General features: G+C 34.7%; 2 protein-coding genes across 3 annotated transcripts; one reads left to right on the plus strand and one right to left on the minus strand.

Annotated features, from left to right (window-relative positions):
- On the plus strand, positions 1,919-10,034 carry LOC109717555 (probable pectinesterase/pectinesterase inhibitor 51). Its single transcript, XM_020243734.1, has 3 exons — positions 1,919-2,657; positions 4,494-4,816; positions 9,257-10,034. Exons 1-3 carry the CDS (start codon positions 2,005-2,007, stop codon positions 9,934-9,936), a joined length of 1,656 nt encoding a protein of 551 aa, XP_020099323.1. The 5' UTR covers positions 1,919-2,004; the 3' UTR covers positions 9,937-10,034.
- Positions 10,216-15,124, minus strand: LOC109716265 (UDP-glucuronate:xylan alpha-glucuronosyltransferase 1-like). Of its 2 annotated transcripts, none has more exons than XM_020242676.1 (5): positions 14,957-15,124; positions 14,432-14,540; positions 12,530-12,733; positions 11,798-12,435; positions 10,216-11,442 (listed from the first exon to the last, which is right to left on the minus strand). In XM_020242676.1, exons 2-5 carry the CDS (start codon positions 14,494-14,496, stop codon positions 10,421-10,423), a joined length of 1,929 nt encoding a protein of 642 aa, XP_020098265.1. In that variant the 5' UTR covers positions 14,497-14,540; positions 14,957-15,124; the 3' UTR covers positions 10,216-10,420. The 2 variants fall into 2 exon arrangements, with proteins under 2 accessions (XP_020098265.1, XP_020097568.1); XM_020241979.1 differs by lacking the exon at positions 14,957-15,124 and adding an exon at positions 14,848-14,950.

Consider the following 19,333-nt stretch of genomic DNA (forward strand, 5'->3'; position numbering starts at 1 on the left):
AAAAAATAAAATCCCATCGTATGTAAATTCAGTTATGCGTTTGGTCTATATTTAAACTGAACTTGAACCGAAATCCGAAACTAAAAACAAAACCAAAATTAGATAAAAACATACTATATATAAAATATAATTTTTATATATTTTTTAATAATTAATATATATTAATGATTTAATTTAATATGTATATATTAAATACTCAAATTTAGATTTATAAAATTATCTTGAAATACCTATTAGTATTTTTATTATTAAGTATTAATAAGAGATAAAGGGTAAAATGGTATTTTAAAAATTTGACTCCGTTTCAAATGGGACCTAACGGATCTAAACTAATAGAGGGCATTTATAATAATTTTTAACCTATTGGAGGGTATTTGTGATATTATCAATTTTAAAAAGGTATTGATGAAATTAATAGTTTCTAGAAGGGCATCTATGAAATTTTTTCTTTTACAGAAAAGGCTCTTCGTCTAGAATTTCAGTGGATTGAGTGAAGAGAGAAAAAAAGATTGAAATTTTTTTTTTTTTTTTTGTTTGTTATTTTAATGAGAAAAAATTCACCTTTGCACACCCACCACTAAAGGCACTAACCCCACTCCCAGTACTGCATCATCATCATCAATCACCGTGTTTGTTTGCCCCGTGACCACTCCCTACACCCTACGTTTTTCCCACTCCCACCCCCTTTTCTTTTCCCAATTTAACTTACACCACCACAGCGCGGCATCACGCACGCGTACCCACAAAAGCTCCCAGAGATATCCACCGTATCCAGCTTAGTTTGGCTTTAAAGTCTAACCAATACTAGTACAGTATTCCGTGCGATGTAAGGAGCAGATAATTAAAGAAAAAATGGAGAACAATAATAAAAAAAAAAAGAAAACAGTAAGTAAAGAAGCGACACTCAGGGATGAGATTTATCTTGTCGATAAAAAAAATATAACTCAATAATAAATAGTTCGAAAAATATTATTACGTGACAAATTTAAAAAGAATAATATATAAATATAGATAGATAGATGTAGACTATGCTTTATATATTTTTTAACTGAATTTATTTTTTTAAAATAAAAAAGTAATTTTTTCAAAATAATAAAAATGATAACGATAACCGTGTACACATAGTATTATTTTGTAATCAAAAGGAAAGAAAGAATACTTCAGGTAAATTCTTTTGTTATTAAATAATATGTATACTACTCTTTTATATATATATATATATAATATTAAGCTAGTGCATATGAATTATTCATAGATCAAATCTTTCTTGCCTATAATTGAATTATTAAAAGCCATATTTGGAATGCAATAACTTAAGTTAGGATGATCAAATTTATACTATATATATATGTTAAGAATAACACTCTACACGAATCTCAAAATAGAATTAAAAGCTATCCAATGCATAGTTTTGAATGTCCAATGGAGACAAATCTCACCAAATTATTCTTTTCCTTTTCTTTTAACTTTCCAAAAGTTGGGTACATATTTTGGTAAGCTAAATATGTGCATTCATTCACCATCTCCAAACTTCCCAAACAGTAACACTTGAAACGCACTACATCTCCCCCCTAAACAAGCGCAAATCCCTCATGAAACCTATCAACAATTTTTTTTAAAAATTTTTTTTTAATTTTTTATATATATCCAAAAGAGCCCAATATAAAATTAAATAAGAAACTCACATTTATTTTATCATATTATATAGTCTAAAACACAGAAATTTTTTTTATAAATATTTATTTTTTTATTTTTTCTTTCTGATTTTAAAAAAATTTATGTTTTATTTCTTAAAATTTTAAAAATATTTTCAGAGGAGTACGACGTTAATGAAGAGAATAAAATAACTAAATTATTATTATTTTTTCTGTAAATAAATTATAAAAAACGAAGGACTCATAAACCTCCTCCCCTTAATAAATAAAAGTGTCAAACCCCAAAATATAGTACACACCATCCTCCAACCCCCATTATTCATCATCATCATCTTCATCATCATCATCCATGGCCCTCCTCCTCCTCCTCCTCTTCACCAACATCTTCACCATCTCCTCCTCCTCCTCCTCCTCCTCTCACCATCACCATCACCACCAAACCCTACCACCATCTCCTCCATCCTCACCCACACCTTCCACCTCCGCTTCCACCTCCCCCTCCCTCCAAATCCTCCTCGCATGCAACGCCACCCGTTTCCCCTCCATCTGCGTCTCCTCCCTCTCCTCCTCCTCCTCCTCCTCCTCCACCGCTCCCGACATCATCTCCGCCGCCGTCTCCGCCGCCGCCGCCGCCCTCCCCGCCGCCGTCTCCGCCGCCAAAGACATCCTCGCCGCCTCCGCCGCCTCCGTCAACCGCTCCTCCGCCGCCCGGAACTGCCTCGAGCTCCTCTCCCTCTCCTCCCGCCGCCTCTCCTCCGTCTCGCTCCCGCCGTCGTCGTTGCCGGCGGCGCGGGCGATGGCGTCGGCGGCGCTGCTGTACCAGTACGACTGCTGGTCGGCCTACAAGTACGTGAACGACAGCCGGCAGGTGGACGCCGCCATGGCCTTCCTCGCCGACAACCTCACCGCCCTCACCAGCAACGCCGCCTCCATGCTCGCCGCCCTCCACCGCTTCGGCCCCGACCTCTCCCGCTGGGCCCCGCCCCAGACCGAGCGCGACGGGTACTTACATTCCCGTCTTCTCAAAATTCGAAACTTTAGTTGCTTCACATTTCTAGCTTTACTCGTATTTAGAAAAAAAAAAAAAAAGTTAATTTTACATAGATCTATGCAAATACATAATGAATAGTAAATATATTTCTGCCTCGTTTGGTTAGGGGTTAAGGGGTGAAATAATCCCTTAACCTTCATTTTATTTTCAAACACTTCTAAAAATATTAGTGGGGTTAGCTAATCCCACCTCAAATGGGTTATTTCGGATTAGCTAACCCCACCTAACCTCATCAAATCCCAACCAAATACTATTTTCTATTCATAATAATTCACTATCCTTCTTATCCCACCTACTCCAACCAAACACTATTTTTCACTATCCTGAACTAACTCCAACCCCCAACCAAATACGAAAATATTATAATCCCACCTTAACCCTAAACTTAACTCTATTCCTGAAATAACTAGTTTTTCCTTAATCCCGAACCAAACGGTAGCATAAAGTTTAACTTTCGTTTATTATTTCTTTAAAAATTTTAATTTTTAAATATGTCTGTGTCGTTAGAATTTGAATTTGATAGAAAAATTTAATTAATTATAGATTAAGTACTTAATTTTATTTAATTTTTTTATATTTTTAATCGTTTTATATTATACTGTTATGATTTTTAGAGGAATATATTTGTAATGATAAAATTGAAAATATAAATAATTCTTTAACGGTAATAAATTATAAGAACATATTTAAAAATATTATAACTTTTGTAAAGATAATATAAAGTTAAATTTTATGAAAATATATTTATTATTTATTATGTTTGCGGGAAACTGAGATAAAATTAATTTTAAAAAATTAAATAAAACGAATTGTTGGCTATTTTTTATTTAAAATTAAAAAAAATAATTGTTTTACAGAATTTGCTTAAACAATCGGTCATTTTGAGCGGACTGTCCAACCTTTGAAATTTTAAATTCTTTTTTTTTTAACGGATTTTTCAGTTTGTTTGATTTAAACCGGTCAAAAATATTTTGACTTCAAAATATGAACGCGACGTTTATTATTTTTATAAGTTTAGCTAGTATACTTTATTGAATTTTTGTAATCATAAATTTATTAAAGTAAAAAATTTGTTTAACTTTTAAAATTAAAATATCATTAATTGACTCAAATTAAATAAATTTAAAAATTAAATAATAAAATTAAAATTTTAGAAAGTTGAGTAGCAAATTGAAAATAATCAATACTTCAAATAAATTCTATATATTTCTATCTAGCCCAGTGGATCTTGGTCCAAACCGACTGTGACATGTTTTGTATTAAGATAAATTCCGAACTATCTCTTACTAAATTCGAATATTTGGACAACATAGTGTTAGAATTAATCTTTAAATTTTCTTTATTTAAAGACATTTTAAATTTATTTTCATTATCCATCATTTAATGGAATGGAATATTTAATATTTATCGTGCATGTGAACAGAAGTTAAGTTTTAATTAATTTTTATTATTTTCTTGGTAATAAAAGTTGTTGTACAGAGATAATTAATTATGATTTTACCACTTTACTTTCATTTGGTGTCTTTAAAATACTTTTACATGAACCCCGTGCATTCATATACTCAGTACGAGATGCTTCAATAATTGATAGAGCTGTGGTCCACAGATGTACGAATGTATTGAATTAATGTAGTTAGTAACTTTTGACCATCTAAATCAAATAATTTACAATATTAGATAGCAAAATTAGATTTTTTTTTTCCCCAAAGGGATATATAGTAATTTCTAAATAATCCTATATTTCAGTGCGGTCCAGAAGTGTGTTTTTATATTTTTATATTCAACAGGTACTGGCCTGGCGCAACTCACCAATTCCGAGTCAACTCGATCCAAGGAGGGGTGCCGACCGGGTTGAAGCCGAATGTCACGGTTTGCAAGGAAGGGGGTTGCGAGTTCGATTCGGTTCAGAAGGCAATTCAGGCCGCGCCGGACTTCGGGGCCGGGCGGTTCGTGGTGTACGCGAAGGAGGGGGTGTACGAGGAGACGGTGCGGGTGCCCTTCGAGAAGACGAAGGTCGTGCTCGTCGGGGACGGGATGGGCAAGACCGTCATTACGGGATCGCTCAACGTCGGCACCCCCGGCATCTGGACCTACAACACCGCCACCGTCGGTGAGCTTCGTTTCTGCTGCTTCTGCCTTTATTTTCAGCTGCAGTTATATTTCACAAATTGTTCAATAATTAAAAAGATTAATTTCATATAAATTCTTACAAATATAATAAATTACAAATATATTTATATAAAGTTTAATTTTTATATATTATTTCTACAAAAATTCTGATGTTTTTAAATGTGTTTCTATTCAAAATTAGTTAATTTTAAATAATATATTTAATCTTAGTTAGTTAATAAGATGAATTGATATTTTTACAACCTCTTTAATTAATGATTGGGATTTTTGGAAGAATATGTTTGTGATGATAAAAAAGTTATTTTACTTATAAAATAAATAATATTTTAGCGGTAACAAACTGTAGGAATATATTTGAAAAATTAAAATTTTTACAGAAACAATATATAAAAGTTGAACTTTATAGCCCTTGTTTGGTTGGGGGTTAAGGGGTGGTGTTAGCTAACCCCCATTTTATCTCCAAACACCCTAAAAAATAGGTGGGGTTAACTAACCCCACCTCAAATAAATTATTCCGGGTTAGCTAATCCCACCTAACCCCACCAAACTCCAACCAAATACTATTTTCTATTCATAATAACCCACTATCTTTCTTATCACACCTACTCCAACCAATCATTATCATTCTTTATCAATCATTATCTTTTTATCCCACCTACTCCAACCAAACACTATTTTTCATTATTCTAGACTAATTTCAACCCCAAATCAAACACAAAAAAATTTTAACCCCACTTTAACCTGAACTTAACCCTATTCCTGAAATAGCTATTTTTTTTTTAACCCCGAACTAAACGGAAGCTATAGAAATATATTTATAATTTACTATATTTTTAGGACCGCATATAAAATTAACCCTAATTAGAAAGTTTAAATTTCGACCCCAACCAGAAAGTACAAATAAGAAGCTGCCAAATATAATTGGGTACGTGGCGGGCATCTATTTGCTACTTTATTTTTTGCATTTTTACTAGCAAATAAGAAGCTGCCACGTGTCTACCAATACTGTTTGATGTATGCGTGTAACCACTTCTAGTTGTTGGGATTCGATAAATCCGACTTTGTTGCTTGTCGGATTCTGACTCGATCAGATACTTAGATTCGGGCCGGATTCAAATTTAGTGCCCAATAAAAATTTACAGCCTCGACCCCTAATTTTAAAATAGGGAAAACTTCAAAAACCCTCCTGTGGTTTCATTGTTTCTCACTTTAGTACCATGTGGTTTAGGAGGCGTTTGGATTGACGTATTTGTAGATTCAACGTAAGTCAAGTGTAGTGGTGTTTGAGTTTTTCTGAAGTGTGATTATTTTTTTGTTGTTTGTTTTGACGTAACTCATACCGCCTGAAAGTTAAATTCAATCACTTCTGTTGTTTGTTTTGATGTAACTTGGTGCTGGTAAAATTAGTTTTTTGAGATCCGTTGTTTGTTTTGATGTAAGTAAGTGGATCTCATTATCTCCTAAATATAGTAGTAAATTTACCATTATAAAATTTAATCTATTATATAATTAATTTTTTTATTATTATTTAAAGATAATTTTAATTTATTATAAATAAGCTAATTCTAACCCATTATAAAGGAAGTAGAATTTAGGTTTTACTGTTTAATAAATATTTTAGAGGAGGTTGAGTGTAGTGAAAATCGAGTTCGGCACTTTAGAGGAGAAAGTCGAGAGTAGGTGAAGTGGAGCTCTAACGTAACTTGAGTTATATTATATTTTTCACTTATATCAAAACAAATAACAGAAGTGATAGAACTTGAGTTCCATCACTCCACTTACACCAAAACAAACGGGCCCTTAAAGTGTATCAATTTGCCCTTCTGTGGTTTTGTTTTTATCTTTTCGGTAGTTTTTTCATTAATATTTCATTAAATTATATACAAAAAACTTCAGATACCCATTTAGATTTATCAAATATTCATTTTAGTACCCTTTAATTTTAACTTTATCACTGATTTAAGAAAAAAAAATAATAAAATTGATAAGAAAAAGAGAAAAAAGAAATCACAAGAGGGCAAATTGATACAGTTTAAACCACAGGGGGGCAAAGTGAGAAACTACAAAACCGCAGGGAGGGTTTTTGAAGTTTTTCCTTCAAAATATATTACTGAAGTTTGAATTTCTGATCTTAAAAATAATAATAGTTTAAATAATAATATTTAAAAATAATATTATAAAAAATTTGTACTAATGGGAATAAATGATGTTGTTTATAAATTATAAATGCCGTGAAAGGAAAAAATTAATAAATTGAAGAGGTGGTGAAAATGGTGAATATTTTCACCTATTTAGAATTAATGTGTTGTGACATAAATACTTGTTGGAGATACGGACATTGGATAAGTATAGCGTTACGCAGAGTAATTATTTTCTCCTATTAGCACTTGCCACGTGTTCATTTTTGTTGGACTCAATTATGTGTTGCAATAATTTTGGTGAAATTATTGCTTGGACCTACTTTGTCCACCGCGTGGAAGGGTTAAGTTTGAAAATTCAAACATAATATAATCCAATTTTATCACAATATTTTTATTTTTTTGAAAAATGAACTTTAAAATCAACTTGATAAGAGTATTCATTAAATTCAGAAATTTTAGGATCAAACTGTAACCATGTGGGCTTAAATTTGAAATCAATATCGCGACGGTGCATCGAACAAAAATTTATTTTAGGTAAACATATACATAACTTATCTAAACTTTAAACTATTTTGAGTCGGTTATTCATTTTCTTAAAAAAATTTAATTTTACGATCTAATCTTTTAATTTATTTGATTTAAATCAATCAATAGTATTTTGACTTTAAAATTTAAGTTGATTGTTTTTTTTTTTTGAGGGAAAACACGCCCTGAGCGATTTTATTTAATTAATCAATAAATACAGACCGACAAAATTCATCAATAGAAGATAAAAAAAAAAAGCTTTTTACTTGTGAGTTCCCAAGTAGCTAAGCGATTCAAGACTATAGCATATTTAGAAAATTTCGAATTCCATCCAAAGCTGAAGTATTTGAATCTCTTTGTAAAAGTCCATAGCTCCGTGATTCTTGTCCGAGCTTCAGGTGTTAGCGAATATGAGTGATAACTACTGAAGTGCAAAGTTTTGAAGATGGATATTGAATCTGAGAAGAAATAAAAAGTTTTTTTAGTTAGTTGATTGGTTACTTTAATAAATTTGTACTAACTAAATCTGAAAAAGTAAACCACATCTTCATTATTTAAAGTCAAAGTATGGTTAATTGATTCAAATTAAATTAAAATAAAATGATACATAGTTTACTTAGTTCTGTACGTTTTTATCTTCATTTTATTTTATTATAGTTAAACTTTTATAGTAGAATGAAATGTTTTTTGGTTAGGGGATAGGGATAGGGATAAGCCCTTATCTCTCTTTATACCCAAACGTTAATTTTTTAACTGAGAATAGTAGTTCTCGGTTATTTTCATCAACACCTCTATTTTTTATATAAAACTACCTAATATTTTTTTTTATCCCGGGAAACAATTCAATTTTCATCCAAACGCTATTTTTTTTATTTTTATATTTATACCTATTTCTGTAATAGTTAGTTCTTGCTTATACTCGAACCAAACGATACATCGGGGAACAGATACAAAGTGAATTGGGTGATTTATCAAACTGTTTTTAAGGAGAGGATGTGCTATTTAGTGATGACGTGTCGATTTGACCTTTTTGTCGTACTATGTGGTACAACTGGTCCAAGCAATAATAATACGCTCACATGGTTTGTAACGTAATGTTGGTCTCCAAAATTTCCTTTCATGCACATGCACCGCAAAAAAGGTACGACAAGGGTCAAACACGTGGGTCCCACATGAAGCTTCTCGAATTTTAAAGATAAAAAAAATATTCAAACTTTAATTTATTATAATTATAATTTATTATAATTAAGGCGTATAACCTAACTTATTTCGCTAGATACATTTGTGTGGTTGATGCGGCATCTAAGTTATTACCACATCAGTTTACTTAATTGGACTGTAAAACTTTTTATAATAATTTAACAAATTTTAGTTGAAGTTTTAGAGCTTGAATGCCTTAGTCAAAATAAAATAAAAAATCCGAATTAAATCTCACTTAATAGAAAGGTGAGTTGGAATGGGTTAACTTTTGTTGGATTTTAAATATTCTTTTTTACTTTTTTTTTTTTTTTTTTTTTTTGGCTCATGATTAAATTTGCATGTTGTTAATGTTTTGTTCTCGCCCTAAATATCCAAACTCCCTATTCAAATCATGTTGAAATTTTGAAACTTCAATTCAAACTAATTGGATTGGTTTGGTTTTGAATGTTATAATCCAGCTGAGTTGTAGCTTCTCATTTGTGCAAACCAATTGGGCTCTAACTTGGGCTTTTTTTTTGGTTTTTCATTTGTTTCTCACTATCTTTGGCCCACAGCCGTGCTCGGCGACGGATTCATGGCCCGCGACCTGACGATCGCCAACACCGCCGGCCCCGACAAGCACCAGGCGGTCGCCTTCCGGTCCGACAGCGACCTCTCCGTCATCGACAGCGTCGAGTTCCTCGGCCACCAGGACACCCTCTATGCTCACGGCCTCCGTCAGTTCTACACTAACTGCCGCATCTCCGGCACCGTCGACTTCATCTTCGGCAATTCTGCTGCTGTCTTCAGCAACTGCCTCATCATTGTCCTCCCGCGCCAGGTCAACCCCGAGCACGGCGAGTCCAACACCCTCACGGCCCACGGCCGCACCGACCCGGCCCAGTCGACGGGCTTCGTCTTTGACCATTGCGTGGCCAACGGCAGCGACGACTACCTCGCACTGTACCGAAAGAATCCGTCGGTGCACCGAGTTTACCTCGGGCGACCGTGGAAGGAGTATTCGAGGACCGTGTTTCTGAACTGTTATCTGCCGGAAATCATACGACCGGAGGGGTGGTTACCGTTCAACGGGGATTTCGCGCTGAAGACGCTGTACTACGGCGAGTACCAAAGCACGGGGCCGGGCGGGCAGGTCGGCGGGAGGGTGCCGTGGAGCAGCCAAGTTCCAGCCGAGCACGTCGCGGTGTACTCGGTGGACAACTTCATTCAGGGGGATCAATGGATTCCTACTTAAGATTAGATAAAAGGAGGAAGCATTTCTCTTTCTCTATGATCCTTGTATGAGAATAATAAGATTATAAGTATTCAGTTTCCTTTCTCTGAGTGACTAAATCAGCATAGCATTTAATCCGTAAGCTAAAAACAAGCAAAAGAATCACAGGAACTCAGCTTTGTTATTTGTCTCATGAAATCATGAGAACCAGTAGGGGACACAACAACTGTTCAAATAGTATCAACATGATTCCACAAGATTGACAGAGCAGGGGTTTACTGGAAACCCGGCAGAAAAATCTTATGTACCAACATTGGAATGCTGAGGAATTTATTAGCCAAAATTTGTCCGCCGTCGATACAATGAGACTGCTGAATCCAACGATACTCGACGCAGTATATGTATTAGAGAAGTATGAGATTTCAATTTTGTATTTACCGCGACTATCGAACTATCTATAAAACTATAGAGAGAGAGAGATAGAAGAAAGAGAAAGTAGTTACATTCATGAGCTAGGTAGACTAGCAGTCGGCGTCTTTGGCGCGGCGCTATTGTCGGTCCAATTTGCCTCCCCCCAGTGCCACAGCATGCTCTCCCAAAAGCAAAACTTCTCAAAGCATATGTTTAGTCTTGGATCGGTTATATTCTTCTTCTTCCAGTGCCCGTCGGTGTAGTTCGCCTTCTCCGCCTGCTGCCGGTCCCACTCCAACCCCGCTTTCTGCTTCGACTTCAGGAGGCAAAATTCCTGCAACCCCTCGGGCATCCGATCGTGCACCCTCCACCAACGGGCATGCGCTATGTCGCTCGCAAACTGCCTTAACTGCTCCACATTCCAATTGCAATCGTAGTCGCGAAAGCACAGCCACGGCTTTAGCCCTAAATAATGAAGTACGTAAAGAACCGGTGGGTCGGCCCCAAATAGCCAAGTTTTCTTGTCCTTCACACTCTCCTCGTCTCCCTCCCAGAAGTGCTTTAAGAAGTTCATGTGTTTTGGAATTCGGTGCCACCACGTAAAAATCTCATTCAAATAACCTTGATCTCCGCCGTTGTACGACTTAATTTCGTTAATATGATCCATCAACAAGTTGAATGTGCAATTCGAGGGTTCGATGACCATAACCCCCGAGTTGAAGAGAGTCGCATTATTTCCGGTGGCAGTGATCTCAGGCATTGCAAAGAGGAAATCGATGTTCCTTAATATGAGGAGGTCGGCGTCAATGAATATTATCTTGTCGTAATCAGTGAGCTGCCAGAGCCGGAACTTGCTATAGTTCCACTCGTTGTAGGCATCACGCTCGGCTTTAGGATTTCGGATCCTTTCAATGGTCCGCACTTTCCAGCCGGCAGCCTCGAGGCCGTGCCGGTGGTGGCCGCTAATCGACTGATCAACGAGAATCACGAGGTCCCGTGTGGACCCCGCCTGCCGGATACTCTGGGCGGCCGCGATTGCACCGCACACATACACGTGAGCTGAGTGAAGAATTGTTGCATACGCTTCTCGCTTTCTGTCCACCGAGTACAACCTTGCTGCATAAGTAACCAAAAATTTTAAAAAAAATTACTAGTGAATCTTCAAGCTCTCAGGAAGACTTAAAATGTGAAATAATCTAGGAAAGAAAAGATCAAAATATTAACAAAATAAACATATTTGTTTAAAATTCTGATCATGAAAGCCTATGAACATCTTAATCATGATTTGCGACTTGTACTCTGGCCATATTTGCGACTTCTGCTACGGGCATGGACATTTCCAACAAAGAAAGCACTATAGCCCCTAAGACATAAAGTTTCATTACTCGCGATAAATAGGATTGCTCCCGTCCTATCTTTCAACATAGTTTCTATGCTGTTTGAGGTACAAAATTAAAATCTAACAACTGACCTTTTGCTTTGAGTGGAATGGCGAGTTCACAAGACCCAACAGGCAGCCGGATCTTCTCCCGCAACGTCCTCAAATCAGGTTTGTACAACCAAGCATTTCCTTCCCTTTGAACTATGTGCTTGCATGCAAATAGATTCGGTATGGGAAAACAGTCTGTCACAAAAAGGACATGCACCTCCGCATTCCCTTTTGACGAGCCCACTGCCAGCTTCGCTGCAGAGAGCTGCAGATGAAGCCTCGCGACATCTCTTGACCAGCCATCCAATCTGTTACACGGAAGCTTAACGGCTACAAGATCGTATTGCCTCCCTACGGGGACCTCGGGATCGGGAAGGGACGGGCAAACGGGTATTTCGGTCTCTTCCTCCTCATCAATCCATTCCGGATATAGACTTTCCCAAGTAACGCTTCCCTTTGCGTGCTCGAGCCGTACCACCGAAAGTTCAGCTTGTGGTTGTATATCGTGCCAACTGTCGATCTCGGTGCTGTTGAAGTTTAGCAATGCGATTTTGAGATTTCCTTCCTTGATGTGTATATTTTGGAGGGTTTTGGATACATGATCCCATTGAACTTCCAATTTCGATACATATCGAGGGTCAGAAATGGCCCGATCCCATAGCCACCCGACATCTACAAACCTGCATTATAATAATCACTCATTAACGATATTTAAGGTTTCAGAAAGAAGTTACAACACATGTGAAAAAAAAAAAGAAGAAGGTATAGGCGTACCGAGAACCGGAATGCATTTGATGCTCATTATAGGCTGATGGAGAATATATGAACGTTAAGAAGGTGCCACATATGATAGTGAACAGAACAAGCTTTAAGGAGCGGAATTTGCAGCTTGAACTTTTTTCCGAAATAAGAACGTTGATCTTCTCGACTTCCTTCAAAACCGTGCTTCTCGGGGCCCTTCTTTTCGTCGTGTCATCGCTGAATCAGGTAAAAGCTCATGATTTTAGTTTAGTCATTCAGAGAGAGTAACTAATCAAAGAATCAAGTAAACCTATGTGAAGTAAGACCATAAAACAAATAAGTATCTTAGTATAAAGCACCAAATCTCTATTCTCGTAGTTTCCAATAACAGCTTCGCAACCCGACCTGTTTTACGCTATTTAGCCTAATCATTCTCAGGTGCAATTGTCCACAAAATCACTCTCCCCTAGCTAGACCCTAAACTTTTGAATTTGACACGTACAATAGACAAAAAAAAAAAAAATCCTCTCCATTTAATTCATCTACTTTATATAATACTTCTCTACCAAGCATTTGGTCTAAGTTCTCCAGCTAAGTGAATGAGTCTCATGTTCAAAATGTTGATGTCGACCATAATCCAATGACACAACCCGCAACAAAAGCAGATGGTTTCTTAGACAATTATTCTTAATACCAGGAGAATATCTTCAATATCTGAACCTCGGCACTGGGCAAATACTTCTTAATGTCATTCTCCTGAATAAGGGATCGAATTACATTATATAGTAAACATTCAAAGTAGGACGCTCGTTCAAATAAGCGATCACAAGAAGCAGAGACTAAGTAATCTATAGGAATAGTTCTAATATATCGGCAACAGACGAGATTATACAAAAAGCAGTTAATAAAAAATTCAAGATTATAGCAAGAAGGTAAGTGCACAATTTCAAGTTGTATTGAGATCAAATACTTGGTAAACAAGTTTTAGAGGAAAAGATAGATTAGCCCACGACATATTTGACTAGTCTGAAAAGGAAGAATACTTATTCAATGCGATCAAACTAACCCACTTCTGATTAACAGCTTCTGGCACAATCACAAGGAGTCAAAATCTTGACTTCCAAATCTAAAGCACCAAACACGGAAAAAAAAAAATAATGGAAAGGGAAGACAACTGCTACATCCCAACCATACCAAACTGCTCCAGCATTTCAATTGTAGCCTCTTGTCGCTTTCCAAAAACAAGAAACAACCACGAAAAAAAAAACATCTTCTGATCATCCAAATTACGGTCATAAACGCAGGATTAATGCAGTTTATGAAGTTACAGTGATAATTCACTGAATTTGATCGATTTAGCAGGCTCAATGAATCCATCTGTCAATATCAAAATTAGCTGTGTTAACGGAAACACCCGTGGAGAAGTGAAGGGCGAAATTTTGGTTTCGATTCCGATTAGGGGAGCTCGTGGGTCAGGTGTAGGAGATCAAGCTCTCGATTCTTTAAAAAAAAAAAAAAAAGTAACAAATTCAATGAAAATTGGAACAATCTAAGAAAGAAAAGCAGGACATATATTGCAGAACCAAAAAAGAAAAGGAGAATCCAAAATTCCAGTAAATCTAAAGAGATAATTCACTCAATCTCACACACAAAAACCACAAAAAAGAGAAAAAATCAGAAAAAATTTAAAAAGTAGCCACAATTGGTAATCACATAGACCAAAACAAGAGCACAAACTAATAATCCACCGTAAAATCTCTTCTCAGATATAAATAGAGAGAGAGAAACATAAAACCCACCAATAAAACATCATGTAAACTCTAGCTTCTGAACTATCACACACATACACACACATATATATAGAGAGAGAGAGAGATAGATATAAAAATAAAATAAAAATTAAAAAAATAAAAAAAAAATTAAGAAGAGGATTACGCAGTTCCAGGCAGGCGATGGCGGGCTTCCACAGAAGCAGGAGAGAAGGCAGTCTGCCCTTTCATGTCAAACTGATGATCGCCGGCAGCACACAAATGGCAAGCCTCATCTGAACCATCCATCAACAAACAACACCACACAAACCCATGATCATGTGAGCATCCACACACACACACACACATATATATATATATATATATATATATATATATATATATATATTTATACTAACAACATAAAACTAATTAATTGTTCAATTAATTAATCAGATAAGTAGACATTGTTTGACATTCGTGTCAAAGATGGAGTCCAAACAGGGTTTATAATTTATACCAAATACGCAAAGAAGGGGTCAAATAAGAACAGGTCAAAAAATTATAAAATCGAGCTAAAACTGGGGGGGAAAAATCCACAACCAAAATTGACCCAGTGGAGGGAACAATGCTCGAGCGATTCGCGGAAATTTTGCGAGAGATTAAGCACAAAAAATTGCGAAAAAAAATTGTGAAAAAAATCGGAGCTTACCCAGTTCGCAGAGGATGCGAATAAAAAGAGACCAAGAACAGCTGTGTGCGGAGATGAGGGAAATTTTGCAGTTTGGTCCCTCTGGAATCGAGAAATGTGGGTTCGGGTCCCTCTGATAGTGTTTGAGGGGAGAGGGAGGAGTCGGTGGGAGCGTATTATATATATTTGGTGGGGGAGGCTAAAGAGGCTAAAAAAGGTACGTATTTAATTTGATATGAAAAAATAAAATAAAATATACGGTGGGGGATTGGGTGATGGATGTATTAAATGTGGTAAAGTGAATCTTCAATATTGTTTTTTTTAAAAAAAAAAAAGAAAAAAAAAAAGCATAGGTCTCCAATTTTGTGTGATTAGTGGCCAAACCCTAGTAGGAGTGGTTAAGCTCTTTTTTTTTCTTTTCTTTTTTCTTTTTTTTTTAAAAAATTTCTTTTTAGTTTTTCACACGTTTTTTTTTATTTTTTTAATTTTTTATTTGAAGGATTAATAAAAGGGTCGGGGAATGAGATCCTCTCCGTGTGAGTCCTCTGCACTGATTTATTGATGTAGAGCCGTTCCCTACACGCACGAATTTTAAAGCATGATGATGCAGCGTGATGAGCGCGTTTATTAGGAAAAAAAAAACCTTGGAGAAGCTTTTGGTGTGGTACGACGTAATATTTAAAATATTCTAATTTTGGTATTTTAGTTTTTAATTTTTTATACACTGAATTTTTAATTTTTAATTTTTAATTTTGTTCGCCGTAATTGGATTCAAGCGCTTTATCATGACTAAAATAAAATGCTTGTTTTTTATACAGATATATTTATTTTTAACCACTACAAGCCATTATATTTACCTCCCATAAATGTGAAAAATAAAGATAGAAAACTAAAAAAAAAAGGTAAATAAAAAAAAAGTATAAAGAAACCATCTTATCACTTTGGTAACAAGGGATGGAGAAAACAAGCTGTGTTTGCTTGTGCAAAGTACAATAACCTGGAGAATAAAGGTACCCCAAAAAACAAAATAAAATAAAATAAAAATAAAAAAAAGAAAAAGTTGGAATGGTTCAAATGTAAGTTAATTATTCTGGAGTTGCTTCATTATGACCCTCTCTACAAATCATAATTTTTTTTTTAAAAAATAAATTGCTGAAGCTTCACCTGTTTCTGGTACTGGTTCATGTGCAGCTCAACATGTCCTCTAATGTAATGAAGCACCATTTGATGCTCCCAACTTATTCTTGCTTATCTTATTCTTGGACTTATTCCACTTTTCCAGCTATTATCTGATCTGGTCCCTTCCTTGAGGACTTAACCCTGTTTTTGGTGTGCAAATGGAAGGTTCTTGGTAGATCTACTGCACAGTATGAAAAGTAAAGGGTGTAAAAAATGTATGGAGTCCGCCTTAAACTTTAGCGTTTTGTTACTGACGTAGTTATTTTACTCGCCAAAGTCCGTGCAATACCTGCCTTTCTATTTGAAGATGGGTAAGTCTGTCTCGATCTTACGCTTAGTTTAAGTATTCTATTACTTAAAAAAAAAAATTACAGATACACTCTCTCTATTCTCTCTCTCGTTTTGTCTATCTTGCATTTACTTTTTGAGGGCACGGAGGTCTGGATTAGTAAGATTGAAACAGACTTGCCCATTTTCGAGTAGAAAAGTGGGTGCCGTGTGGAGCTTTGGCGAGCAAAATTGCTAAGTCTGTAATAGATTACTGTATACAGATGCCTAAACTTTTAATTCTAACAATTTAATTTTCTAAACGGATCCCTCTTCTTTCTTGAAGTTACTAACTATACAACTCTTTTAAAAACATATGAAAACAATAATAAAATTTAAATTGATGCTGAATTAACACAATTAGATGAGAAAAGAAAGATTTTATTGTACTTTTAAATCGTACAGAATTATATCAAAGGAATATAATCAAAATGGTAAGGAAAATCAGAAGTTTAAATGCGCGTTTACTACAACCCTAAAGTTGAGGGGAGTCTTTGTACCCTCTCTTTTTTTTTTCCACAAACAAGGATTGTGATCTTTTACGGCATGACAAATAATGAATACATACAATGGTTTATACTGTGACAATAAGTTATAAGGGACCACATGTATAAGAGATAAGCTCTAATGTGTATATATATAACCATAAATTCTACAAGGTGATGAGAAAGAAGACCCAATATAAGACAATGTGTGCTTGCTTAGGATTTGTCCTTTTATTTGTATAATAATAATTGAGGGTAAGTACAGGGGTGGAAATTAAGCTCTATTTTGAAAGAATTTATTCTACATAGATTACAAGGATGGAGACATTGCTCAAATTGAAAAAGTGTTACCTAGGAATAAAATTTGCTAAAGTGTTACCTAAGAATAAAATGTGGTCATAGGGATAGATGTTGATATATGTTGATTTGGGATATTTATTTTTGAATTAGGCCTAAAGGTGATGTAGCCTCCTTTTTTTTCCTCTTCTTTGTGGTTTTGTTATGTGCCTTTGTAATACTCCCAAGTTTTCTCATCAATTATTTATGAAAATTGCCTTATTTTGCAAAGTATAATTATGCACTAGCATAGTAATCTGTGCGATGCGACGGATAGATAATTAGAGAAAAAATAAAAAAAACATCGACATAAATAAGAAAACGGTGATAAAAAAAAGCGATAATGAGAGGTGAGATTCATTTTGCCAATGAACAAAGATAACAGTCGAAAAAAGAGAAAGAAAAAAGACTTTAACTGATTCGGAATGGAGCGCATACTCAACAATAAAGAAAAAATTGTCATGTGGCAATTTTAATAGGAGAAATAATGTATAGGTGTAAAAGATATAGATATAGATATATGCTAAGTCCTAATCACGATAGAATCAAGGAAATTGAGCATGTAATGATTCTCTCAAATAGCCAACTTGCTCAAGTGAGAAGATTAAGGAGAAGTTTAAAGAGTATCCAATACCATGATGTATAAGAATTACTATTTATCTTACTATCTTTAAAAAGTGATTAATTAGGTTTGAGTCTGAACGCTCCTTACTGTTTTAAAGTAATGTGAAATAGTCGTTCTTCGGACAAAACTTCAGTGGGCAGCTCTCCAGCGACGCTTCATTGGAGAGCTCCTGATCCACCGCCACGTGTTAGTTTTGTCTCAACTCAAGAATATGCTGAGTATTTTTTAAATCGTATGAAAAGGATTGTAATCCTTGAACTAAAAGAAAATTGATACATGATAGCTGATCGGGAGCTCCTCAACTTCCACCTAACTTTCTCCCTTGTTCTTTTCCACGTGAATTTGAATTAAAACCTTAAATTAATCAAAACTAGTGCTCTTAATTTATTTCTTTAACACATAACACGCATATTGAATTTTTTCCACTAGATAAAACACCTCCTTCTCTATTTTTAAAACCTACTTAATCATTTCTTAAAAATAAAAAATAAAAAGCTAATTTGCTCTAAAATAATTTTTTTTATTGATGACTCTAAAGAGAAACTAGCCCAATGAAGTTATGATTCAAATACTAATTACATGTTTGCTAAGATGATTCTTACCATTTAAAAATCAGGCCTATTTTGATAATAAGTCATAAAAATTTCATTTTGGTAACTTCTATTTTATGATCCAATTAAGCAAACTTCTAATTTTGGAGTTACCATCAACATAATTATATATATATCAATTCAACCAACTAATAAAACATTTACATTTAAAGATAACCAACTATAATCAGTGTAAAAGATGCACAACCACTCAATTTACAATTCATTAATTACTTTTCAATAATTTAATCTCAACTTTGGTCTCATCTAACAACTGTGACATGCTCAATTTAATGCCACGCGCATGTAAGACGTAGAATGGTATCCACAATAGTGAATGTCTCATCAATTTTACAATTTTTCTTTTTCCAAGTCAAAAAAATTAAAAAAAATTTATTATAAGTATTCGCGAGCAAATCGATTAAGATCAATACATCTGAAGTAAAATCAAATAGAATAATTCTACAAGGATCAAACTCATAATACTTATATTTTTATTTTCGATGGGAACATCTGAATCGACAGTAATTGATAAGATTAAATATAATTTAAAGTATTTGAAGATCGTATACACTAAATTTCTCGACGCATCTGAGTGGATTAAAAATATAAACATGAAAAAAGACGATCCTATAAAAATAAAAGATAATTAATGATATATGATGTTAAACAAGCAAGCATTTTATATCGATAATTAAAATAGTTAACTTTTAAATATTCTGATCTTTAATAAAAATATATATATATATATAATATCTAAATAAATAAAATTATATTTAATTGTATCGCTCGTCGATTGCAATGATTTGTATCAAAATAAAACAAAAATAGTAAGGCCATCTCATCATTTCGAGTA

Source organism: Ananas comosus, linkage group 1 (genome assembly GCF_001540865.1).
Source record: "Ananas comosus cultivar F153 linkage group 1, ASM154086v1, whole genome shotgun sequence".
In the NCBI taxonomy this organism is placed as follows: Eukaryota; Viridiplantae; Streptophyta; class Magnoliopsida; order Poales; family Bromeliaceae; genus Ananas; species Ananas comosus.